Source organism: Zootoca vivipara, chromosome 1 (genome assembly GCF_963506605.1).
Source record: "Zootoca vivipara chromosome 1, rZooViv1.1, whole genome shotgun sequence".
Lineage (NCBI taxonomy): Eukaryota > Metazoa > Chordata > Lepidosauria > Squamata > Lacertidae > Zootoca > Zootoca vivipara.
The window spans coordinates 48,538,554-48,566,457 of NC_083276.1; the positions used below are offsets into that span (position 1 = coordinate 48,538,554).

Sequence of the window (27,904 nt, forward strand, 5' to 3'; positions counted from 1 at the left end):
ATCTGGCTACAAACTCCCCAGGTGAATGGTGCCCAAGAGGTGCTGGTTGCCAGGAGCTGAGGCAGCCTCAGAGTAAGCATGCAAGTGGGTGAGGGAGCCCAGCCAGCCAGCCAGTCCACCAGCCCTTGATGTTAGGAATGGATGGACAAGTGAGAGGCCGGGCAGGCAGGCGGGTGCCGCACTGGCCTTTCTTGTGCTTGCTGTGTGCAGTGCCTGCCTGGGAGCTGAGTGCCCAGCGCTGAAAGGGAGCTTTTCCGCCATGCAGGCCTGGTGGCACCCACTGCTTCCTCACATTCACCCTTGGCCATTCCCCATTGGGCCACTAAGGCTGGGGGTATCCTCTTCCCAGGCCCCTGTGGAGCAGTGTGAGAAGGCACCTCTCTTTGTGGAGGGAGGCGCAGCTGCTGTCCGGAGGACTCCCAAGGAGAGAAGAAAGGAAACACTCCACAAGGGAGGGGTGTGGGGTGTTTGAAAAGGGTTGAGGGGTTGCTGGCTCCGTAGGCAAGGAGTGACATAACTGAGCTTCTGAGGCTCAGAGCACATTTCCCCACAGGGGAGCCCCAGAAAGAATGTAGTTGGTCAAGGGAGCCGTGGACTCAAAAAAGGTTGAAAACCTCTGCCTTAAAGAGATTCCTGAATTTTTTAAGTTTAATAGTATAGGTTGGAGAATGGAAAACTTCCATGGTTTGGGACATATTTAATGCTGTGATCTGTGGCATACTTGTTAAGTGAAAGAAACAGAACTTTAAAATATAACCAAAAGGCAAGTGTCAATATAATTCAGGAAATACAAGGTATTATAACTAGACATAACCACACACAAAACCAAAGTGTACAGAAAACATTTTTTAAAGAAAAATAGCAGAACCTAGATCTCTATATATGCCACAGGTACTTATTCACTTCAGAAGATAAAGCAATATTATTATGAATTCAACAACAAAATTCTGCCCTCCTAGTGAAACAAGTACATATAGCAAGCAAAATGAGTAATGCACTGTTAAAATGCAAAAGTTGAAAAAAAAAACCTATAGACAAAAAAAGGTTTTGGAGGAATTTTAAATATATATATACAAAACTCTATGACACTGAACCATTTGACTCCCAAATCTTCACAAAACTCCTAGGAAAAAAATATAATTCCAAGATTTAAACAGACTCACCAGGAATCATTATATTGTATCAATCTTTTACTCTAGCAGAAATCCAAAATGGAATCAAAAATATGAAGTTCCACAATGCTTCTGCTCCCAGCAGATTCATTAGCCTTCTCTTCTGAAATTGTTTATTGACATACAGAATAGAGGCCAAATTCCTTAAACTATTTCAATGATTAGTGTGGATACTTAATTATTTACAGGCATATTGGGCCAGTAGGCTTTCAAAAAATTTACCCAACTATGTCTACCATTATCAAGTCGGATTCATAAGGCAAAGATCCATAGCCTTCCCTATTATAGAAGGGTTCTCAATACAATTTTTGGAGTCAATAACATCCAGAACCTACAGTTCTCCTGATGCTGAAGATGAACTGAAGGCTGGGAAGAATACTGCTCTGAACTCCTTGGAGAAAGGACAGAATAGAATGCAATAAAATGAAGTCACAAGCATTAAAATCTAGAGAATACATAAATTATTTAAAAGCATGGTCTTTTCGATCATATTGTAAAAATATCCACCATATTTTTCGCTCCATAAGACGCACCTGATCATAAGACGCACTTAGTTTTTAAGAGGATGAGAACAAGAAAAAAAATTCTGAATCAATGCCGCTGTCGGCGGTGGCGGAGAAAGGAGTAGCCTGCTTTCGGGCTGCTTGCCCCCCCCTGCTGCTGTCGGCAGCAGCGGTGGAGGGGGAGCAGCCGATTTCGGGCTGCTCATCCCTCCACTGCCGCTGGGAGCCATGGCTCTGGCAGCAGAGGCATCCCTCCGCTCGAGGGATCTTGCTGCCATCCAGTGCCTTCGCTCCATAAGACGCACAGGCAGTTTCCCTTTGTTTTTAGGATGGGAAAAGTGCGCCTTATGGAGTGAAAATACAGTAAATGGAACACTAGATTTAACATATACTGGGCACAATGTAGAAAGCTAGATGGCAGAGGAAAAAATACTGCTTGTGCATGCTAGTCATGTAAAAGCTATATGCCAAATTAGTGGCATGAAACATTTGCATGCAGAACTTTCTCTATAATTATCCTGATTTTCTAAAATCTTATACAGATTATGTGTGTTATGCAGAAAGCTACTCTTGAATTAAAGAGTTTTCTTCATGTGGAAAAATATCACTGGGTAGTGGCCAGTACAGAAATGTTAAATTAATTTGTCTCTTTTGTAAGCACTTGAAGAAAAACTTTATTCCCTCTCTGCATAGAGATAAAAGATTTACAGAAATTGTAAAGCCATGAAAATATATCATTTTTCACTTTTTATGGGGAAAAACCTTTTAGATTTGACTTTCTTATCAAAGCTAAACTAACATTATTGCTTTAGATTCATAAAAGCATCATTTATAACCATATAAAACCAATGTTTTACATATTTATAAAATGTACAGAGCTACTTGCTTTTAAGCAGTTCCAAATTAAATCAAATGTTGCCCTAACCCCAAGCAATGAACACCTACCAGTAGTTTGGCACTCTCAGTATCCTCTGCAGAAATGAATCTTAGATCTGAGTGGTGCATTATGTCTATATACATAGGAACCGTCATTCTCTAATGCTATATGGCATTGTCTTACATAAAGTATTCGCACCACATATGGAATGAAGAATAGCTTTCCTTTCTTTAAAAAAAACCCCACTAATTACAAAACATTTTTCAAATTTACTTCAGTGATGCCCCAAATTAAAAGCATTATTGGGGGGGAGGGACAAAAACCACACACACTTTTTACATTTCTATTCCTGCCCCCCACCACGTGTAAGATATTAGGGCTGAGATACATGTTACATACAGCTATATGGCTTTTCCGTTATCAGTGAAAGCAGCTGCAGACAAACAGGGAAGGACTTTGAACAGACTAATGGATGGAAAAGATGGCATGGAATAGCCCCTCCTCCCCTCCCCATCCCTCTGCTCATTTAAGACACTTGCAGCTATTTACCCCAAGACACTGCCCTTGGGGACAAGAACCATGAACTACAAATCTAGTCCTGCTCTTTCTCAGACTCATAGTACTACCGGTAGTTATAAACCATCAGGGCTGACGGGGGGTGTGGCAATATATTTTAAGCAGTGCTATCCCCAAAACCACCTCTTCTGTGGGGAAATTCCTGTTGCAAACCCTGCTTTGGGCAGTGAGGTATGTCATATATGACATCAAGTAAGAAAAAAATTGTCTCATGGAAACTGAATGCTGAATATTGCCAACTGAGTTTGTGGCTGAACTGAAGCAGTAGTCAGTGGCAGTGCCTGAATAGCTAAATGCAAGAGTTGAGTAGTTTTGACCACTGAGGTGCTCTAATCTCTAAGATGCCTGGGTGAGGGGCAGAGTACTCAGAAGCAGCAGGAAAGCAGCATATAGTAGCATCATAGCCACTTGGAGACTACTGCTGCATTTTAAAGGTGATCCAATCCAACTCCTGCATAGCATAGCAGGGTCCTGAGGACAGCTAGGATGCTTTTTAAAAAATGTAGTCCCCTCTCCCCTTTTTTAAAAATCTAAAACAAGCCACCACTCACTGAAAATCCTAGGGAAATTTTTCTCCTTTCCACAGATACACTCTGAAAATCAGTCCACAGCTGGGTTCAGTTGAAGATGAGCCCTACCCTGAAAACTGAGCTAAAAATCTAATATTTAACTCGAAAGTGAGAGAAGTATCAGACTGTTCAGTCTTCTTTTGCAACACAATTCAGCCCTCAGCAGAATACTATCATCTGTGTGCAACCTTCAACTGACAGGAATCATCCTTATTTGAGAAAAGCAATCATGCAACACTTTCATGCCACAGGGTTGTTCTTCTTGCCAGGATCCTAAATGTCTTTGAGGACCCTCAGAAAACCTACCATTCCCTTTTTACTTATAAAACCCAAGTGTCTACACATTTACAAATCCTTACAATAGATCCCATTTCTATGGATATCCATTTTGGAGTGGACATTTGAAGTTCTTCACAACCTGCTTAGTATTTTACCAACATGAAAAAAATCATTGTTTATTGCATGTTGGGCTACCTCACTTTATATATTTCAATTCCATTTATTAACATGTTCAGGTTCTTTTATAGGTCCAGATGGACCAAGTAGGCAGAGTAAAAAAGTTATTACTACCCTTTCTGTTCCATATGTTTGCCAGCTACATGACCATGAGACAATGACTATCAAACATGGCATTTCCCACTTCTAAAGAGTCTAACATTTGTATCTAGCAGGTATGGGGAATAAAACCAGGTGTCTCTTATATCCCAGTCTCTTACCCTCCTGTACCGGCTTAAGGAAAGGGCCTTGGTACTGAAAAATCAGTTTCGCTCAGGATGATTCAGACGTTAAGCTGGGGTGGGGGCAAAAACCTGTACTGAGTCTCCAAGCCATGATAACTGGAAGATAATCTAACAGAACTATTTCTTCAAGTGAAAGGAAGGTAAGCATGTATGCTGAGGAAAACAGACTGTCTATCATAAATTGTTTATTAGAGGGAGATAAAGCCCCAAGGAGGCCTATGCAGAACTTATCTGAGGCCCAGGGCAGGAGTCTTGTTAGAATAAAGTTATAAACTCAAGCAAAACAGCAGCCAGTGTCTGGCAGGCTTAGCCCTCCGAGGCCCAGGGCAAGTGTACCCAGCTGTGCCCCTCCTCTCCACGGGCCTGGCCCTAAGTACTGGTGAAAGTTAGAATTATGGATTACAGTTTTTACCTGAGATTACTGGATCTTAAAAGCAACATTAAATTTGCACTTTCCCCCAAACTTTCACCATCAGCTTCCACAAATACAGTACAAACAGCCAACTACTATACCACCACACATAGCACCCTTATGTCTCCTTCAACCTCAGAAAAGACACATGCCAGGAAAAAAAGTACAGTATTTTGTCTTTTACATTAACAGAGAAAATGCAATTTCAGTATACCCGCACTGAGAAAGTTTTTATCAACTTACCTGAGAGACTCTGCCATTCGTCGTAAGTCTTCATTTTGCTGTTTTAACCGTTCAAGTTTTGCTAATATCTTTGATAGTTCACGACTAGAATGGTCTGGGTGTTCATTGTCTCGTACTAAGTGTCCACCTATGTAAAACAGCAAGGTCCCCCAAGCAAAAAGGATGAGCATAATCCAACGCCAGGAGCCAGTCCATGGCCGCATTTTCAGAAGTTCTATCCACTACCAAATAGTTTTTGTTCACAAAGCAAACATTGTAACTCCTCAATCAGTACAAAGATTCCAAGGTTTCTGTGTCTTTCATTCACCACATTGTGCTTCTCACAGCATTTCTCCAACAGTAAAACTTTGAAACAATTATCACTGAAGATGAGCAATCCAAGTTCTAATGTCACAGATGTTTTGGATTTATAGTCTGTGGGGAAAGAAACAAAATGAAGTTACATTTTCTGATTTAAAGCTAATAACATATATTGAGGTAAAGCTTAAATGAGTTGGTGCTGAATTTCAAGTCAGTTAATAGCATTATAACATTTCAGCAACTTGCAAAGGAATAACAAGTCTCTCAGCAACTGCATGTATAGAAATGACAAAAAAACTAAAAAGTAGCACATTTGTTTACACAGTGCTGTTTTGAACTTTAGAAAACTGCATCTAAATCATAAGAGACCTTATGCAACAGGTTTGGATTTATTCTTTCTTGCAAGACAATACACTTGTAAGTGGAATGGATACCACTTATAACACATAATGTATTTTCTTCTCTTTGAGCAAACTTACTAGCAACTTCAGAAGTTTTAGTTCTCTTATACTGGTCTTGATTCCTTGCTTCTACCATGCTGCTAACAAAATAAGACATGCCTTGGCTGTTTGAGGCATTTGAACTGAGGCTAGACGCTTGCTGCACTCCAAACCATTCTAAACAGAAGCCAAAGTTTGTCCTCATTCACATTAAGCCATAGTTTATTTTGATAATAAACCAAGTCAATAACATCATCTTATTGTAGAAGAGCCCTTGTAAAAATCAGGGTAGAGCGCAAGATAAAGGTGACATCAAATCCAAAAGATTTTCTTCCACTTCCACAAGAGCTGTGATTCACAGAAGCATAACAACTGGTATATTAACTACCCACTCTTCCTGCAAAAACCAAAACCAGGGGTAATCAATAACCAGGGGCTGAAAAAGAAGGACCCTCTAGACCCAGTATAATGCAACTTTGAACCAGTATGCACAATCATTTGCAGGAGTTCTCTGTTAAAAGTCCTGCATTCAAATGCCTAGCACTGTGGCATTATAGCAGTAGTCTGTGTTGTAATGCTGATTAACTATCCTTCATTGTTTTTCTGCAGCACTATCCATATAATTCACATGCAGGACAATAATGGCCTCCATGTTCCATTACATCCTCAGTTGAGAGGCCCACTACATCAGCCAGAATCTTAAAATAGACAATGTGTACTATGTACTTCACAGCCTCACTCTAGTCATACACCCATACACAGTATTAAATCAGGGTCTAGATGTGTTAAGTATGTAGAAACTTCCCACTTCTTTGTCTACCTTATATTTCACCTTCTGTAGTTTAACTCCCAGTATTTTGTGGCACTGTGTGAGCTTTCACTAGCCCCTTACACAGGCAGTTATGGAATGGCAGCAGCTATTTTCCCTTCTACTTACCATTTTTGGAATGGAAGTCTAAATAAATAAAGGAAGATGGTTAATACTTAGCAAGACGTACTTAGGTCACTAAGCTGGCTAGAACCCCTGAAAACAGATGACACTACACACTACAGATCATGCAACAGATCACACTAAAAAGGAGAAAGCATTTTTTCTTGATACAAACAATCGACTAAAAACATAGCATTTCAGAATTACAATTAATCTTTAGTTCTGAAAGCCCACCACTACTGTTATTATCTTGCATTTTTATGCTGTGAACTGCCCTGAGATCGACAGATGAAGGGGAGATACAAATTTAATTTAAATAATAATAACATTAATAATGTTTAAAAGTAAATGAAAGCATTATACTTGCTTTCAGTAACAACTTTGCAAAAAAATTAAAAAGATGTAGCCAGAATGAATCCATGTGTCAAGCAACTACTACAGCCAAAACATTTGGTGCCTCCAACGTGGCCATCACAGTGCAATTTTGTATGACTTGGGGCTCAGAACACACACCAAGTAAGTCAAAACTTCTGTGTTTTTATTTTGAGATCTACTTGCTTACTAAAACCACAAGCTCTTATTAGGACATAAATATACAGCTGCTTTGGAGAACAGTTGGTGAATGTTCTCTTAGAATTCAAAATTCTATGATAAAAAATCCATATTGTATCTATGATGTCCTGTTGCAAAATTATTTGGTGCTTTAAAATCAAAGCAAAGCATAAAACTTTCCACTTCCAATTTGAAGTAATTTAAACAAGGAAGAATCTAGAACATGAAATGTATTCATTCCAGCATTAAGCATTAAACAGCATGTTACAAACACAAAATCATAATTAAAATGATATTGTACACACTTGTATAAAATCATTAAAATAGTTGACAGAAATCCCTTATAATAGTGATGACATACAAGACAAAGCAACAATAGCTACCACCTATATCAGCATGTCAAACCAACCTACAATGTCAGATTCAGTTTGCAGTTTTCCTGCTTGGCCACTTGGGGACACTGTGATACCACACATTCAGCTGGGTGCCTCCCCCATCACCACCCATCCTAGCATAAGATGCAGCAACTGAATGATGTCACGTGCTTATTTATTCAAAGCTTTCATGCCAGTGTTTTACTTCTTCATCCAGCTAAAGCCTGTAACCAAACTCCCTACTTCCTACATGGCAATTTATTAATTTCTGAAGTTACTATTCCTGAGATGGCAACCTACCCAACCTTTTCTTCTCAGGCACAATACAAGCTAAATAATTTTGGCTCTTAGGAGACCAACTCTTCATACATATCAGCATTATCTCTATAAGCAACCAAGCAAAGCCTTGACATGCTCCTTCAAGGCAGAATTAACAGTGGTGTTATCTGCCTCTATACCCTTATTTTGTAATCCCTTCCACAGAGGACCACCCAGACACAAATGGAATTCTCCCAGAAGCAAGTGAGACTAGACCTGTGTTCAAACTCCTGCTCAGATATGCAGTTCATCAACGTGGAACAAGACTCTCTCTATTCCACACTTACTATGTTAATATTTTATAAAGTTCTCACGAGTCTCACAAGCTGCTCTGAGCTCCTTGGAGGGGGGAAAAATAAAAGTTCTTGTTAATAAATGCAAGAAGGAGTAAAAGCGGGTAGCACTGTGGGTTAAACCAGAGAGCCTAGGGCTTGCCGATCAGAAGGTTGGCAGTTCGAATCCCTGCAACAGGGTGAGCTCCTGTTGCTCAGTCCCAGCTCCTGCCAACCTAGCAGTTCGAAAGCACCTCGAAGTGCAAGTAGATAAATAGGTACCACTACAATGGGAAGGTAAACGGCTATTTCTGTGTGCTGCTCTGGTTCGCCAGAAGCGGCTTTGTCATGCTGGCCACATGACCTGGAAGCTGTACGCCGGCTCCCTCGGCCAATAACACGAGATGAGAGCCGCAACCCCAAAGTCGGTCACGACTGGACCTAATAGTCAGGGGTCTCTTTACCTTTACCTATACAGATCAAACAGTGTGGATTTTCTTGAATTATGCCACTTGGACTAGGTTTAAGGAGCCATTTGATGCCTAGCTTATATATTTGAGTTTCTGACACTAGTTACGTACATTCCTCCATTAGAAAAACTGTCTGTTTATTCTTCTTGCACCTTCTTGTTCTTTACCAACTCATAAAAGAAAGTATCATCTTTTCCCATGACTGCTAAGTTTGCTCAGCAACCTTTGTTGAAAAGTTATATACTCCAGATATATACCAGGTTATACCTATACATGTGCTTGTTCACACACTCAAATAAACAAGCTTAGTGAGACAGAATTTAACTTTGCCCTGTTTATTCTTTTCCAGCAATACTCTTTCTTCTATATGGCTTTGTTGTTTTTGGTTTTGTTGTGGTTTTGTTGGTGTCAGCCACCCTGAGCCCGGTTTTGACTGGGGTGGGTGGGGTATAAATAATTTTTTTAAAATTATTATTATCATTATTATTAGATACTCAATATTTTTTTATCTTTTTATAATGTGTCCCACCAAGTTACCAGGAACAGACACTCACATAATTGGCTTTTAAAGGGGGGAGGAGAGAGAGAATTGTACAGTAGGAAGGGACCACAAGGGTCATCCAGTCCAAACCCCTGCAATGGAATAATCTTTTTGCCCAACATGGGGATCTGGGACCTTTAAAAAATGGTGGCATATTAGCTGCAGTTCTCTGAGAAGGGGACCATTCTCAGTGGCATGTTATGCATTTTTGTTAGAAGATCAGCAATTTCACATTTGATTTCTTTAAGAATTGTAAGATGGGCACCATCTGGACATGGTGATTTGTCATTTTCTATTTGTCAATAAAGTTTAGAACTTACTCCCTAGTTTGTTCTTGGCTTACCACTCATAATTTGTTTGGGAGAAACAAGTCAAGAACTCAGATTTAAACATGACAAGTCATATAAGCTCTATTGAATGGCTCTATTAAAAACAGGCTTCAACGTAAGCACAGCATATCAAACCTATAATACAACTTTTTATTCTTCTTTTGTAGTTCTTGCCCAAAATTCAAATAGCATTTGAAAATCATTTTAATGAAAAGAAAACAAATTCATTTTCTTACGGAAAAATAGAATTTTAATCATCAATGCTATCAGTGGCTATGAGTCATGATAGCATTTTTTTTCCAATATTAGCATCAGTATAACACTGATTGTCCACAGTTGGAACATTCTCTCTTCTGCTGAATATAAAGACAATGTGCAAATCTAAATTGTAAAGGTTACATACCTCTGGGAACCAAGTGATTAACAAATCTAATAAACAATAATAACAATGCATTCCAGCAATTCAACACCCAAAAGCCTTTTTATATACAATATCACCAGTTGGGTAGAGGGGCCTGCTAATAAATACTGCCTTAGATTTCCACCAGGCAGCCAGTGCAACTATACTCAATAGAATTTTAAGAATGGCCCTCATTTTACCTAACAAGCAAAACAACAACCCTAGTTAGGTCCTCTATCTCCAGGTGTTGGTTGTTGTTGTTTCATTCTCACACACAAGTACTTTCCCCCCACTTGTATGATTGGATGATTCTGCAGGTATTCAGTTTGAAATTTCACCCTGTTTGTAGTATTGTATTATGTTTATGATAATGCTTCATATTAGTATAATCATTTCAGATAGAGTCATACCTCATGTTGCGTCTGCTTCAGGTTACGTGTTTTCGTGTTGTCTCCTGCAGCAACCTGGAAGTACCGGAACGGGTTACTTCTGGGTTTCGCTGCTCACGCATGCACAGAAGCACTAAATCGTGCCGCACATGTGCACAGATGCAGCGCTTCGGCTTGTGTCAGTTCTGTGTTACGGTCAGGCCTCCAGAACGAATCCCGTCCGTATTTGACACACTTAACTGTTATCAGGAACAGTCACTTTGCTCTCAGCATAATGTTCTCTTTTAGAGGGTCAGTTTATAATTCACTTTGCAAAACAGAGGCAAAACTGATTAATCAACAAAGGAAACACAAGTGCCTGTGTAGGCTTTCCCCAGTGGGGTAAATAGCAATCTCTGGGAGAGATTTAGATTAAGGGAATTGTTAACTCCACTTCTCACAATATTGCAGCCATAATCTAATAGGGGTGTGGGATGCAACAGCTACTCTTAGCTAAAAATAGAAATATTAAGGGATCCCTTCATGGATCTCTCATCCATTTTGGCCCACATAGAGACTGTTGTATAAACTCAGTATCACATCCCCACCACCAGCAAGCTCATGCACACTTTGTTTTACAAAGCCAAAGTGTGTGCAGCCTTTCAAAGAGCAAATCCCTCCAGGGGAAAACAAACAATCCAAACCAGCTATATGTTTAGAGTGAAAGCAGGTTGCTTCTTTAATCCAATGCATACATCCTTGTTCACTATCGTATAAAGAAGTTGTGGCAGAACATAATCCAGAGCAATTTCTACAAACAGAAATTGGCTAATAAATGCAACCTATCCCATAAGTTTTATATATCTTTAACTAAGAGTTTGAGTTTCAGAAGGCAGTGCCAACAAAGGATATGTTTACTTGATCAAGTTTATGCTCTACTTAAAACTAGTGTTTAGTAAATTGCTTGAGGAAAAAAACCTCCTGAAAATGGTTCTAATGGATGCTATAGTTATTAACTTAGCATTGTTACTGAAAGGCACTTCAGATTTCTTTTGAGAAAACAGCAAACTGCAAATTGAGCTCAAGTCAGCAGCCAGAAAGCAGCATAGCACTGCATGTGCTATTACAGTTTATATAAACTGTGCATATGCTGAATTACACCATCAAGCTTTTTTAAAAAAACAAAAACCTAGCTGCTGATAAGGCAAAATGAAACAAACAAAAGCTTCTGGTTATAACAAGATGATGGCACTGAGTGCAAAATGAAATGCATTGCATTAGAATTCATCTTTAAAAGCAGTTTGCACATGTTTTTCCCCCCAAGAGTTAAAATCACTTTGAAACCTTAACTGGACATTAAGCATCTTCAACTTGTGTACTAAATGTCATACAGATCTCATTCTCCAAGGGAGTTATCATATTACAAAATAAATAGATTGTCATGTAAGAATGTCAAAAGGGCAAGTTTAACCAAAGGCCTTGCTTTGCTCAGCCAGACATACCGGTATATGGTCCACTCCAACCTAGCAGCAGCATCTGGCATAATCAGGAAAATAACAAGGCTCCGAGAAGGAGCACACTGAATTTGCAGTCAACAAGTGATGATCGCACCCAAACTGACACATTCTTTTTTCCTTCTAATAGTCAGTACAGTGGTACCTCTGGTTAAGAACTTAATCCATTTCAGAGGTCCGTTCTTAACCTGAAACTGTTCTTAACCTGAAGCACCACTTTAGCTAATGGGGCCTCCTGCTGCCGCCGGAGCACGATTTCTGTTCTAGACCTGAAGCAAAGTTATTAACCTGGGGTACTATTTCTGGGTTAGTGGAGTCTGTAACCTGAAGCGTTCGTAACCTGAAGCGTTCGTAACCCGCGGTACCACTGTATTAAAAGAAGCATCAAACAGCAATGGTCTAGTTTTCCTGCCTGCAATGCCTGGTAACATGTTATCCATGTTGCCATTGTGAAATAAATTGTACTATTTTCATGCACTAAGCAGAAGACAAAAATACTGGTCACCCTCCATTACTTGCATACATTTTAAAAAGAGTTCTTCAGTTTGTATCAATTACCATTTAAAACCAAATCATGGATCAGTATTTCATGCTCAAACACTCCAGTCTCTACATATTTATTTCATCCTTCCACTTCTTCCTCCCCTCACATGCTCTGAATATGTCCTAGTTTGTGGTATTCCATAGTTTGCAATTACATCCAAAACTAAACTAGTTGTGTCTATCCTGCCAACCAAGTTAGGCAAAGCACATATTCCCGTGGTGCAAAAAATCAAATCAAATCTCAGAATAGATACAAAGTGCACATATACACCATACACCATTACTTTCCTCTCTAAAATACTGATAAACATCAACTGTAGAAAGATTAGGCCTGTGTCTAAATTCTGAACCAAATCAGGCCTGTCCAAGCAGATTTATATCCTGTTTGGATTGGGTAAAAGCAGGTAAAATTACAGAATGGATCCAATTTTTCCCAAATAGGTTCATACAGATTTGTACAGATTTATAGTTCAAAGGAATATCTCAGAAAGCCAGACAGTGTCTCTCCAACACCATACAAGCAGAATGCTAGAGTGAGGAGAGGAGTAAGGGGTAGGGGAGCAGCTGCAATTGCTAAGCAGCTTGGGTGGTGTAACCTACTGGGTTTACACAAAACTTTTGTATTATTAACCAGTCAGCCAAAATTAATGTGCATGTTAGCTAGCATTCTGACTTCAGAATTACTACTACTATCCCAATTACTAACCACAGTGAATATTATTATTAAATAGTATTTTGATTTTCCCTTCACTCATGGCTTGCAATCTGCCCTCAATATGGCAGGATCTTTTTTAAAGAAAAGGCAGGGGTAATAAACTGTAAAGATGGCAAACATGAAGATCTCTGGAACTACCCACCTGCAATTGAACATGTTAATCATTTCTATAGGGGCCATGATATCTTTAAATTCCATGTCCCTATGTATATTTTTATCTCTATGCTGCTGCTTGCTTATGCCAGTCAGATCCTTATACTCGTGCCTTGTATCTCAAACCTATTTTAAAATAAAAACCTCAGAGCTCTGGAATGGGGCAAATACACATCCATGGGAAATGGTGTGACTGAGCACTCGTAGTCCATTCTTTTTAAAAATATTTTTAGGAAAAAGCAAAATTTAAAGGTGGCTCTGATAAAATCCTAGCGCTATTGAAAATTTGGGAGGGTTAATCCCCTCTATAAGAGCTACCATGTCCCCAAATTTCATGCCCCTATGTCAAAAAACAATAAAGGTATGGTTATTTTCCTTTCACAATACAGGTCAATGAGATTTCTGGCAATTTGCAAAATTCAGATTCAGAATGGTCCTAGAATTGTTAAAACCAGATTGTGACCAATCTAGATTCACAAATTGGAGCTGCAAATTGTAACAGGGTGTCCATCCACAGCCCTAAAAAAGATCTGGCTCCTGCTTGCTTTCATTTGAAAAGGAAACAATTTATACATGTGTTCATTCATATCCAATGTGATACACATTTATGTGTACTATGGCACTGACACTTGAGTACAAGTAACTACATAAGCCCCCAGACTCCAGCTCTACATGCATGGTTTTTTAGTGTGCTACACAGGACAGGCAAGGATATTGCATTAAGGTTAACATTTAGTCACAGTCCCCCACATCATTGCAGAAAATTCTACCGTGTTTCTCATATTATAAGACACGTCTTATATTTATTTTTTCCTCAAAAAAAACACACTATGGCTTATTTTCAAGGGATGTCTTATTTTTTTCCTCCTCATCCTGCCACAGCCGGCATTGCTGCTGCGCCTATCACTATGTCTTATTTTCGGGGTATGGCTTATATTCCTTGAATGCTTAAAAATCCTGCTATGGCTTTTTTTATGGGGATGTCTTAAAATATGAGAAACAGGGTAGTTTACACAAAGAAACAATCTCACTGGAAATGATGTGCAATTCAAGACACACACAATTGAAAGTGGATGCCCTCAAGTTGTTTCACCTCTGCTGACTACTTATTTCCATCAATATGAAGACTTAAAGTTTACCCATGAACGGAGTCAAAAGAGTTTTCCAGTTCTACTCATGTTGAAAATGAAATTTTGATGTGCTTATGCAGAACAATCTTCTTAAGGAGGGGAAGTGGCCAAAGACAACGATCATTTTTTTATATGCCAGAAAACAGAGACTGGTAAACACAATGGTGAATTATAATCATGTGTTCATGCTGAATATCCCCTGCACTTGTGCTCAAGTACAGCGGTACCTCGGTTTAAATACACAATTGGTTCCAGAAGTCTGTACTTAACCTGAAGTGTACTTAACCTGAAGCAAACTTTCCCATTGAAAGTAATGGAAAGTGGATTAATCCGTTCCAGACGGGTCCGTGGAGTACTTAACCTGAAGCGTACTTAACCTGAAGCGAACTTTCCCATTGAAAGTAATGGAAAGTGGATTAATCCATTCCAGATGGGTCCACGGAGTACCTAAACTGAAAGTACTTAAACCGAGGTATGACTGTACTGCTGAAGAAGGTCATACCATCTCTAACTTCACAATTCTTTAACATTCGAGTGGAAAACTGCCAAACACTCAATAGCTGACTTTTTGCTCCCCATCATTGTACATACTTATATAATGGATTCGAAATGGCAGGATTTGATATTTTCTGTACTGATTACTACACTAGCACTTGATCATTCTAATTTTGCCCTTAGGAAATAATTTTGTATAATACTTATTCCTGAGGGACACACATACAAAGTCTAATGAAAGGATGAATTAAATTAAAAATGTTGAAATTTGATTTCTCAAGTCATGAAATTCAAATATCTTAAGAAAATTGAGATTGATTGTGAGATAATTAAAATATTTTATCAGATTTTATGTATAAACAATGACCACTTCTTTCAGTATAAGTGAATGATATTGTAAACAAGAGACAAGGGAGGCTGCTTACCACAAAGGTTTAGTATGGAGGCAGCTCCGCCAGAGTCCTGGAGAAATGTAAAACAGCCAGGAGTTAATGGTCATATATGGGGGGGGGAGCAGAAATACCAGGTATGGCAGGGGGTTCATGGTTTCACATCTTAATAAGAAACTGAGAATGGCAGGAAGTGTCAAAAAGAAAAAGAGAATTCAATTTAAGTCTGTGAAGGAAGTATTCCCTGGCTGGTGGTGGGACAAACTGCAAAGGGGCCAAGAATTAGCTTGACACCAGCTCTCCAAGTCCTCTCCCATCTCTTGGGAAAGGAACTTGTAGCTACCTGCTAAGTTATAAGCTTTTCAAGGGTACCATCTATTCAGAATTCCCTATGGAGGCATGTAGAAGAAAAACAGAGTTGTTTACTTCTTAATGTTCTTCCAGTGTTTCTTTCTGCAGTCACACATATCAAAGCAAGAAATGGAGAAGAATCTTCTGAAAAGCATTGAAGGAGATACAACAGTCTATTACATTGGCCTACAGAGACCAATATAATAGGAGGATTCTCAAACTAGCACTTCAATATAGCTCTCCCTGTAACCCATAAACACCAGCAAATTTTGCTAATCTGTTTTTGTTTTTTGAGTCGAGTCCTGAGTGAAGGGCAGCAAGATGCAGTCTTACTCCCAACTCTACATTATGCTTTCAACAGATCTTGCATCACTGGGAAAGAAATTAGTACAGGGGTGTCCACAGCCAATATTCAGGAAGTCGAAACTTTAATCTACTTTCAAAGCTCTTTCCATAACCATAACCATTTGGGAAATATGTTTTCATCTACTAACACTTCACCCAGTTATCAGCCCAAAGTCATTTTCTAAAGCAGAGCATTTCAAACTTTTCATATTGGTGACACACTTTTTAGACATGCATTATTTTGCAACATATTAATTCAGTTTTACTAGCAAACTAACAGCTTTCCAGACCTGGAAGGAGTGTGGATGATGTTTGTGAGACACACCTACACACTGCAGCTGACCCACTAACGTGTCACGACACACAGTTAGGAAAACTCTGCTTTAAAGAGTACAATTCAGTTTCTCCTGATTGATTGTAAAGTTATGTTGTGAAATGTTCTGTGCAATGTTCCATAAATGATATACCGTATATTCCGGCATATAAGACGACTGGGCGTATAAGACGACCCACAACTTTTCCAGTTAAAATAAAGAGTTTGGGGTATGCTCGCCGTATATATATATAAGAAAAACGACCCGGCGTATAAGAAGATCCCCCAACTTTTGAGAAGATTTTCCTGGGTTAAAAAGTAGTCTTATACACAGGAATATACAGTACTATTGCAGAGATGTGAATCATGGTCCTGATCATGAATCAGCAATAGCCTACAACAGGGTCACCAACAGATATGCACATATGCATCTGAAGAAGAAGCCTCCCCTGGAATCTGCATGGTTGCCTCCCCTCACCACGCTACCTGCTGAAATTAAGTTTTGTACGAAGGGTTGCAGATAGGCAGTAGGGCTGAGCGATAACAGGTTTTCAATATTGTGATATATCACCAGCTAAATATAGCGATATACTGATATATCACAATATCTTAAATAAGGAAGGAAATACACAGAGGCAAACAAGACAATGCTACTACTTAAGGGTCTAAAAATGATAAATGGTATTACCAATCACCTCATGGTCAGTTTCAGCAAGCCAAAACACATCCAAATTAGACTTATGGTTCTACCATATGGTGGTATTCGGGACAATTCAAAGTATGGTGATGAGTCATGGCGAATACAAATAATCTGGGGCTACCAGCAAGCCTCTTAGGTGGCAGAAGTGGCAACAGCCTGCTGGTAGCAGAATCAACAATGGTGGGGGAGGGGGGCAGAAGCGGATGCAGAAGCAGCCTCCCGGCAGTAGCACAATAATCAGCAGCCTGCAAAGCCTTGCCATGGTAGTGGGCAGTGGCGGCAGCAGCCTGCAAAGCCTTGTTGTAGTGGCAGCAGTAGCGACGACAGCGGTGACAGCAGGAGACAGTGACAGAAGCAGAAGTGGACTGCAAGGCCTCGCTGAGGCAGGCTGCTACAGCATCTACTAAGCTCCCACTGCCGCCAGGAGGACTTGCAGGCCACCACCACTTCTTGCTGCCAGAGTGAGGCCTTGCAAACCCCGATGCTTGTGTCGCCACAAGGCCACGCAGGCTGCCACTACTATTGCCACCATCACCGCAAGACCTCGCAGGATGCCGCTACTGCCATCACCTACCGTTGCGTCCGCAAGGCCTTGCAGGCTGCCGCTGTTACTGCCGCCATGTCCCGTCGCTGCCATGTACCAGGTGTCATATTAAAAGTTCTGGATAGAGAAATGGCATATGTGAATGATAGGAGGATACAAATTCATGTACAGTGGTACCTAGGTTTTCAGACAGCTTAGTTCCCGAACAACTCGGAACCCAAACGCTGCAAACCCAGAAGTAGGTGTTCCGGTTTTCGAACTTTGCCCCAGAAGCTGAACGTGCTCCTGAGCTTCTGTTTTTACTGTTGCACAGCAAATTTCAGTCCCCCCCCCCATCGTAACTAAGCCTATTTTCTTCCCGCTTCTGCCCTTGCGCCGCTCATCTGAGTCCCCCCACCCCAATCGTAATTAAAGCCTTCTGTTTCTGGTTGCAGTGTTTGGAGGTGATATTTGGTGCTTTTGTTTTTGCTATTTTTTGCGGTTTTGTTTTTGTGGCTTTTTCATTTTTGTGACTGTGGCTTGTTTTTCATTTTATGATTGACTGATTTTGTGACTGCGGAAATGGATAACCCCCCCCCCCCCCATCCAAACAATGACATTGGGATTGGCACACTTATTTAATATATGGAAAGGCAAAAATACACAGAGGTTTCTCAAATCATATCATAAGGAGATCACTTCTTAAAGTATGGGAGAAATATACCCGTAAAGATTGGTTGGCGTTCAAAATCCCGTGGTGAGCCTCTCTAGTAGAGACCACAGTGGTAAAGAAAAAAAAATGTTGGAAAATTGGCCTACCTATAAAACACTTTTAAAAGAAGAAGAGAACCAACTGAAACTTAAGAGCTTTGAGGAATTAAGAGATGTCATTACAGATTGGTTTCAATATTGTCAAATATTCGAAAGATTTAAAGTAGATAAACAAAAAGGGTTCGCCAAGGAAACCTTGAGATTTGAATCCGACGTAATAAATTCAAAAAGTAAAACCCTCACTAAAGCTTATCGCCTCCTCCTCGACTGGGAAGTCGAGGAGAAGGAAATTACACCAGCCATGATGAAGTGGTCTCAAGACTTTGGGTATGCTATAACAATGTCCCAATGGGAAAACCTGTGGAAGAATAGTTGGAAATTTACTACGTGCTATGCCATAAAGGAAAACTTGTTAAAAATGCAACACCGGTGGTATTTAACTCCATGGAAATTAGCCAAAATGTACAAAGGAGCCAAAAGTAATTGTTGGAGATGTGGGGACCAAACAGGTTCATTGTACCATGTATGGTGGCAATGTAGAAAAATTAAGAAATTTTGGGAGGAAATCCACTTGAACTAGAAAAAATGTTAAGAAACTCATTTACATTAGGAAACCAGAGGCATATCTGTTGGGCATCAATGATTCAGATATTCCTTAAAAATTTAAAGATTTTTTTATGCAACAGTGGCAGCAAGGTGGAAGAGCAACATAATTCCTTCTAGACAAGAGTGAATACAAAAATTGACTGAATATGCTGAATTAGATAGTCTATCTGAAAAAATAAAAATAAACAGAGAATTAAATTTGTATCAAAATGGGAGGCCTTCAGAACATATCTTAAACCAAATCATACCATGTTAAAATCTGCAGCAGCTTTTGAGTGATCCCAGCAGTTTTTATTAATTGTTTATATAATTATAAACATTTATAAACTGTGAAAATATTAATATAAAAATACCATTTTGATATGGCAGTAAATTTATGTAAAAAGAATTAAGGAAAAATGGGAGGTCGGGTATAAAAGATAATGAGATTTTTATTTTTATTTTTGTTGTAACATGAAATTGCAATCACAAATTTATGTCATAATTTTTATCTTATTAACAGATTGTGCAAATTTTATTTTCTTTCATTTTCCCTCCCCTCTTAAGTTGTACCCCTTTTCGGTGTTTTTTTTATGTAATAAGCATGGAAATAAGCGTGTGGGGGGGATGACTATCATCAGAAGGGTAAGGAAAAAAATTAATTTTTATCATCTACAATACTGTCTTATTTATTTTATACTACAGAACATTGATTATTGCTTTCATTTTATGGATCAATGGTATTGTTAGTTAGTGAAATTCATGTTAAATTGGCTGTTTTGGGGGTTGTTTTTAAAAGTCTGGAACGGATTAATCCATTTTGTATTACTTTCTATGGGAAAGTGCACCTTGGGTTTTGGAACGCTTTGGTTTTGGAACAGACTTCCGGAACGGATTAAGTTTGAAAACCAAGGTACCACTATATCAGAGATTAGGAGAGAAAGACTCCTAACGAGATTCCTTACTCTCAGATGAGAGAAGCAGGATTTTCTAGATCCACTTCCATCAAAGTTTAGGTCTAGTTTTGGCACAAGAGCTGCTTTGGTCACCCTGCACAATGACCTGTGTTGGGAGAGAGACAGGGAGTATGTGTTCCTGTTAATTGTCCTTGAACTCTCAGTCGACCAGGATAACATTCTGTAGTGGCTGTCTGAGGCTTTTTGGGGGGTGGCACTGCTTTATGGTGGTTCGAGTCCTACCTGGATGGTCATTTTCAGAGAGTGATGCTTGGAGAGTGTTGCTCAGTTCCGTGGAGCCTTCAATGCAGGGTTTCTCGCAGTTCGATTATAACCCACTTGCTGTTTAATATCTACATGAAACATTGAGTGGGATCCTACAGATTTGGGGGGTACATTGTCAGCAATACGCTGATGACACACAGCTCTCCTTTACATCTGCAGGTGTGGCAGTTTCTGTACTGGATCATTGTTTTGCCTCAGTAATGGACTAGATGAGAACTAACAATCTGAAGCTCAATCAGATAAGATTGAGGCACTGTTAGTGGGTGGTTCCCTATATCAGATGGCTGGGAGATAGCCTGCTCTTGATGCGGTTACACTCCCTCTAAAGCCCGCATAGGCAAACTCGGCCCTCCAACTCCCATCATCAGTGCCAAAACATCTGGAGAGCCGAGTTTGCCTATGCCTGCTCTAAAGGAACGGGTTCGCAGCTAAGGGGTACTTCTATATCCTTTGCTGTTGCTTGAGGCTCAGATGGACTCAGTGGCTGGTGGTCCAGCTGCACCCCTACCTGGACAGGGATAGCCTAACTACTGTTGTCTATGCTCTGGTAACCTCTAAGGTAGATTACTGCAACACATTATACATAGGGCTCCCTCTGAAGATGATTTTTGTGTTTTATGTTGCAAACCTTCCTGAGGGTAGAGTTCAGACTGAAATCATGCTTCCATCACCTATAGTCCTATATAGGTGATATCCTGCAAGAGGTGTCATGTTAAAATGCTAATCCAGAAGAGCAGAGCTTGAAAAACAGTATCACTACTAAAGATAAATTCAAACCTATGGTGACCTAAAAACACTTGCTCCCTTGATTGCTTTACATGTTTGTTTGGTTTGCATATATGTTGTTGTCGTTTAGTCGTGTCCGAGTCTTCGTGACCCCATGGACCATAGCACGCCAGGCACTCCTGTCTTGCATATATGGCGAGCACTTTTTATATTATCATCTTTATAACATACTGACTAGAGGAGACAGCATTTGGTCCACACAATGGTGAATGATTGGAAGTAATAAGAATCTTGTTTTAAGTGGGAAGGGAAACTATTCAGACTCTCCCACACTGCAAGCTACCACATTCAATGGAGGTCATCGACCAAGCTACCCTTTAAAACTATCTCAGCCAAAAGCAGGGAACTCTCTCTGAAACTTATTTCCCACAACCCCATATTACCTGTAACAGTTATGTCTCACCCTGAATATGACTTATTTGTTTGAATGATTCCATGACTTGAAAACAGAGGCTTTGTATGTTCTATTGTTACCCAATAAAATTTCAACAAAAACATTTTTTTAAAAAAACATGTGTTCCTGACCTGAAGCTAGCTAATTCTCTTTCAGTAAAGTAGTTGGGGCAATAGATCACAGACATAAAGCATTAGTGGCCAGGTTTCACATGCCTTCTACCTCTAGGCCAATGTTTTTAACCCTTGAAGAAGGGTTCATCCTTCGTCATCCTTGGAGGATGAAAATACAGCCATCTTCCTTCCCACTCCTTGCAGGCTAAAGTAAGTAGTTGTCCATTAGCACAACTGGTTGTGGAACCTTTTCCTTCCCCTACCTGCTCCAGTAAAGAAAGCAAGGTAAGAGTCTGGAACAGTGGCAGTTGGTGCCCACTAGACCTGGGAAGATGTCACAGGGTGTGTGGCAACTTCCAGTTTTCTCCAAAACTTGCTCCCTTGCAAATAGCATCTAACTGAAAAGTCATCTTCTTCTTCTTTGGCTATCACTCGTAGCCGATTAAGATTGTCTTCCATAAACACGGTTTTAACAATGAGTCCGTGACTGTGGAGGCCAATTCTCGAGCCACACGTCCTTCCACAGTGGGGACATTGGTTTCCAGACGGGAGTTGATCACGGTGTGGATTGCCATGCATTCCTTCCTCTTAGCAAGTTTCTCCCTTACATCCTGAGTTTGAGTGTCTTCAAAGTCCATGACACCTTTGGTAAAGGCTGTTCTCCAACTGGAGAGCTCACAGGCCAGTGTTTCCCAGTTGTCAGTGTTTATACTACATTTTTTTAGATTTGCCTTGAGACAGTCTTTAAACCTCTTTTGTTGACCACCAGCATTACGCTTTCCATTTTTAAGTTCAGAATAGAGTAGTTGCTTTGGAAGACGATGATCAGGCATCCACATAACATGACCAGTCCAAAAAAGTTGATGTTGAAGAATTGTTGCTTCAACACTGGTGATCTTTGCTTCTTCCAGTACACTGATATTAGTTCGCCTGTCTTCCCAAGTGATGTGTAAAAATTTTCGGAGACACTGTTGATGGAATCTTTCGAGGAGTTGAAGATGGCATTTATAAGTGGTCCATGTTTCACAAGCATACAGTAAGGTTGGTAGTACAATAGCTTTGTAAACAAGCATTTTGGTTTCCCTGCGAATGTCCCGGTCCTCAAACACTCTGGACTTCAATCGGGAGAAAGCTGCACTCACAGAGCTCAAGTGATGCTGGATTTCGGCATCAATGTTTGCCCTTGTGGAAAGATAACTGCCTAGGTAGGAGAAGTGATCGACATTTTCCAACGTTACACCATTGAGTTGGATTTATGGTGCTGCAGAGGGGTTATTTTGTACGTGTTGGTGTAGCACTTTGGTTTTTGGGATGTTGAGTGATAGGCCAAGCTTTTCGTAAGCTTCTGCAAAGATATTTAGGATGGTTTGGAGGTCATCCTCTGAGCGTGCGCGCACTACGTTGTAATCAGCATACAGTGGTAACTCGACATACGAAGGCGATCTGTTCTGCAGCGCTCTTCGTAAGTCAAAACCTTCGGATGTCGAAGCGTCCATTTTGCGCATGCGCGGAGCGCAATTTTGCACTTCTGCTCTTGCGCAGAACGCGCACGCGGCGAAAATACTTCCAGGTTTGCCGACTTCGTAAGTTGAAACCTTCGTAAGTCGAGGTACCACTGTACTGAAGTTCTATGATGGAAGTTACGGTAACCTTGCTCTTTGCTTTCAGCCTGCTCAGATTGAAGAGCTTTCTATCTGTTCGATATATGATTTGTACTCCAGTGGGGAGTTTCCCTTTGCCAAAGTGTAGGATCATGGCAATGAAAATAATGAATAGAGTTGGGGCAATAACACAACGCTGTTTAACACCTGATCCCACTGTGAAAGGGGATCAGTAAAATATGTAAAATACTGAAAATTATTTTACAGCTGTCACAGTTTTCTGATATGAGAAAAGTTGCATGGCCTCCACCTGTTCTGGCTCTTTCCCTATCCTCCTCTTTTAGCAAAGAAACAGTGAACACTCAAACCTTGCTGTTTTATTAATACTTGGCACCCAACGGAGCTTTAGTTGTATGCTCGCTTTCATGAGTGTGCACAAAGTTAAGTCACACTTCCTCAGCAGTGAACAGGAACCTACTGTAGATCTCTGCTCATTCAGTAATTCTCTCAATCTTGTTTAAACACACATGGCAAGTAAGGATCTTCATAGTCCTGTCCTAGTGTTATAAAATTTTCAATGCATTTCTGAGATACTCCTGATTGGTTCGAGTTTATTTGAAGGGAAATAAAATCAAAAGGGCGATTCAAAAGAATCCCCCAGTCTCCCTAGATCAGTCCTATTGAAATTTATTATTTTAAAACTTTTTTTTACTGCTGGATACATGGGTACTATACACAGAACTATACACAGCATTCCAAGTGTGACTGTGCCGTACATTTATATAAGGACATCACAATGCTGGCAGTTTTGTTTTCAGTGCATTGCTTAATGATTCCAAGCACTGGATTTGGCCTCATCACAGCTGGCACACACCAAGGGTGGAATTCAAAGTTGTGTTATGATGATCATTCTGTCAGTGCACAGCCAATGAAGAGGGGGCATGTGGAGTGGGTTGGGGAGGGAAATCCTCGTTGCGCTTATGACACTCATTGACCTGGTCCCACTGGCACAACTGTTTAGTTGAATCTGACGCCAAGCTGGTGTTTTCATTCAACTATACATCACAACCCTAAGATTCCTTTCCTGTTCGGTGTCTCATTACAGTGGTACCTCGGTTTAAATACACAATTGGTTCCAGAAGTCTGTACTTAACCTGAAGCGTACTTAACCTGAAGCGAACTTTCCCACTGAAAGTAATGGAAAGTGGATTAATCTGTTCCAGACAGGTCCGCGGAGTACTCAACCTGAAGCGTACTTAACCTGAGGTATGGGTGTAATTGGTTTTGGAAGTCCGTACTTAACCTGAAGCGTACTTAACCTGAAGTGAACTTTCCCATTGAAAGTAATGGAAAGTGGATTAATCCGTTCCAGACAGGTCCGCGGAGTACTTAAACTGAAAATACTCAAACCGAGGCGTACTTAAACCGAGGTATGACTGTACTGTATATGGGCAGTTAGGCTTTTTCTTTTCTTTTTTTGCCTCAGTGTGTATCACTTTAATCTTGCAAACAATGAACACACTGCCCACTTTAATACCCATTCAGCTAGTCTGGAAATACCCCACTTCTTACTTCTTCCATCCAATAACAGTACATTTCTTTGTACCTTACTTCTTTTTCTTTAACCAGTCACCAATCAATAAGATGAGCCATGGCTGTGAAGTTTACTCTGAAGCATTATTTGATAGACTGTCAAAAGCTTTTTGAAAGGCCAAGTATACAATTCCATACCACTTTGTTCCCATTCACACGCTTGTTTACACTCTAAGAACTCCAGAAGGCTAGAGTTCAATTCAGCTATGGTGAATTTCAAAACTGAGAAAGGGGCTAACCAAATTAGGTCAAGAAGATCAATTCAGCAAGCAGATATAACTGTGTAGACAGCTAGGTTATTTAACATATCAACTTGTTTAAAATTTTAAATTATTTAGTAACACTGTATTAAATTACTTATTAACACTGTAACAGTCAAAGAATATCAACAAACCAAATCTGAATATTACTCTGAAGACTTACCATCCAACTAAACCAGACCATCATCAAGAAATCCATTTAGTCAATCATCCTGTTTGCAACAGATCAATCAGATGCTTCTAAGAAGTCACAAGCAAGGAACAAAGGAACCCTCCCCATATAGATTCCACACCCAGCAGATAGCATTCCGAAGCACATAGCCTGGAAGCTTCATTTGGCCATGATAACTAATAGCGATTACTATTATTATGGTGCTGGAGGAGACTTTTGAGAGTCCCATGGACTGCAAGAAGATCAAACCTATCCATTCTTAAGGAAATCAGCCCTGAGTGCTCCCTGGAAGGACAGATCGTGAAGCTGAGGCTCCAATACTTTGGCCACCTCATGAGAAAAGAAGAATCCTTGGAAAAGACCCTGGTGTTGGGAAAGATTGAGGGCACTAGGAGAAGGGGACGACAGAGGACAAGATGGTTGGACAGTGTTCTCGAAGCTACGAACATGAGTTTGACCAAACTGTGGGAGGCAGTGCAAGACAGGAGTGCCTGGCGTGCTATGGTCCATGGGGTCACGAAGAGTCGGACACGACTAAACGACTAAACAACAACAACATTATCATTACCATCACCATCATTATTAATTAAACTTGCATCTCACTCTTCATTGCATAGGAGCCATGGGGAGCAAACACACAAGTGATATAACATCTAATAACATATCCAATACAGAAGCAGTGTTGCTACCCATATTTTATGAATTTGTGTAAATCCATTTTAAAGCCATATATGTCAATGGTCATCACCCCATCCATGGACAGCTAATTACTTAAGAACTTAATGTGTAAAGTAGTACTTCATTTTGTTTTCAATAAAGTTCACTGGGAGGCCAAGCTCTACTACTGTGTGAAAGAAAGAAAGAAAAATCCACCTTTCTCCACACCATAACAGAATTTTATAAATCTCAGCCAAGTCCTTCCCTTTCCTAAACTTTTATTTAAAAAACAACAACAACAAAACTAAGCATTTTAACCTTTTCTTATGGGGAAGATACAATAGAGTATTGTCAAGAATGGGAAAGCAAAAAGCCCATGTAGTCCAACCTGCAGCATTTCATTCAAGTTCCTAAAAGAGAATGAAGTTGGTAGCAAGGGCAACTTCTATGCTTCTTCCTCCTGCCCTAAGGCACATATTGCTAATCTGATAATCTAGTGGCAAACAGTCACGTTAATCATCAGTGATGTGGGGCAGAACATTTTCCAGTACTTTATTTTCCACAGAAAATTGGTAACCTTAGCAATTTTTAGCTTTTCTTACTAAATATGAGTAGAATCATTCATTCTCTAGAATTAGTGTGAAGAAGCTTTCTGTCTCTACATATTCTGAACTACAGCTTCCATCATCCCTCACCATTGGCCATGCTCTTAGGGACTGATGGGTTCAGCAACATCTGGAGGGCCAAAGGTTCCTGCACTAAAGGATTTATCTGTAGAGTTTGGCTCCTATCTACAGCTGCAGAGGAACAGTAGTAAATCCAAGAGCAGCGAGGTTGAAATTTTTATGTCAGGAATGTCTGACATCATAAAGTGTCTGCATCACATATCATGCAGACCTTTACTAGGTTAGTATTACTTAAGGTTTATTTACCACGTGACTATAAAAGGGGTTCTTATTTGGAAGCACATGACTTTATTTTAACTCCTGTTATTGGTTATTGAATTTTAGTGAAGTAGATCATAGCTTCTGGTATCATTTATGCATTGAATGGATAACTGAGCACATGAAATAATGTGAAGTGATGCATGAGGATCTCTTTGCTCTCTTTGCTCCTGTAACTGCATTTTGCAAAACAATTATCTTTATTGCATCTTACAAGGGCGTACTCACCATGGGGCAAGTTAGGGCAGCTGCCCTACTCTAGAAGCCAGCTGGCAGCTGCCCCTCTCTAGAAGCAAAAGGACGCAGCGAGGGAGAGGAGGGGAGAGAGCGCAACACCCTCCTGCTGGAGCTCGGCCGGGCTGCCTCCCCACAGCCTTCGCTCGTTCAGCTCATTCTGCTGCTGCTCTTACTAGAGCAAAAAAAGGAGGGGGGAATGGAGAACCAGAATTGGAAGAGCTGGGGTGTGGATTAAAACACTGTACGTAAAACACCACACTCACTCTGATGTTCCTCCCAGGGATCGTGGTGGGAGGGAGGGGGGAAGAGAGAGAGAGAGAGAGAGAGAGAGAGAGAGAGAGAGAGAACTTGAAGCTGGCTGCTGAAGGATTGAAGTCTCTCTCTCGCGCGCGCGCGCAAAGAGAGGAGGCTGGACAGGGCGAGCCTTCCAAAGCTCCTGTGCCAGTATTTAAGATACAATTTGTTTCCTTGTTTCAGGTAGCAAATGGTCGGCACCACAGCTTTTACTCTTGTCCTTGGGGAGGGGGGATCTTTATCAGTTTAATGAAACCTCCAGCGATAATGAGGTGTGAAAGGAGTTCCGTTTTAACTGGGTGGTTTTGCATAAGGAGGCTTGGAAGGCATGGGAATGCAATGGTGTTATATCTTTCCCAATTGTCCTCCCTCCTTTGTGTCTTTTATCATCCAAGCTGTTTGGGCAGCCACTGTGTGATGTGATCTTAAAAGATGTGTGTTAGAAAGGGTGGGCATGGATGTCTCAGTTTTCTCTTTCAGCCTTAAAGGGCCAGCACCCCTTTATTGCTATAAAGCAGGCATGTCCAACAGGTAGATCATGATCTACTAATAGATCACTGGACGTCTGTGGTAGATCACTGGCTCCCCCCAAAGAAGCTCAGCAACTTTGGCTCCCCTAAAAAAAGCTCTACATCTTTGCCCTGAAGCCCCCAAAACAGGGCTTTCCTTCCTAAATAAAGCTAAACTTTGACCTGAAC

At 40.4% G+C, this 27,904-nt stretch overlaps 1 protein-coding gene across 2 annotated transcripts in view; it reads right to left on the bottom strand.

The window, feature by feature from the left end:
* Nucleotides 1–27,904, bottom strand: part of FUT8 (fucosyltransferase 8) — a 91,538-nt gene that overhangs the window by 50,379 nt on the left and 13,255 nt on the right. The window contains exons 1-2 of one of the 2 annotated variants that reach the window (XM_060274168.1): nucleotides 10,430–18,157; nucleotides 5,093–5,506 (exon numbers count right to left, since the gene is read on the bottom strand). In XM_060274168.1, the coding sequence (XP_060130151.1) occupies nucleotides 5,093–5,295 (203 nt within the window). In that variant the 5' untranslated portion in view covers nucleotides 5,296–5,506; nucleotides 10,430–18,157. Of the gene's footprint in view, nucleotides 1–5,092; nucleotides 5,507–10,429; nucleotides 18,158–27,904 lie in introns of those variants that run through there. The other variant, XM_035114093.2, reaches the window with a different exon arrangement.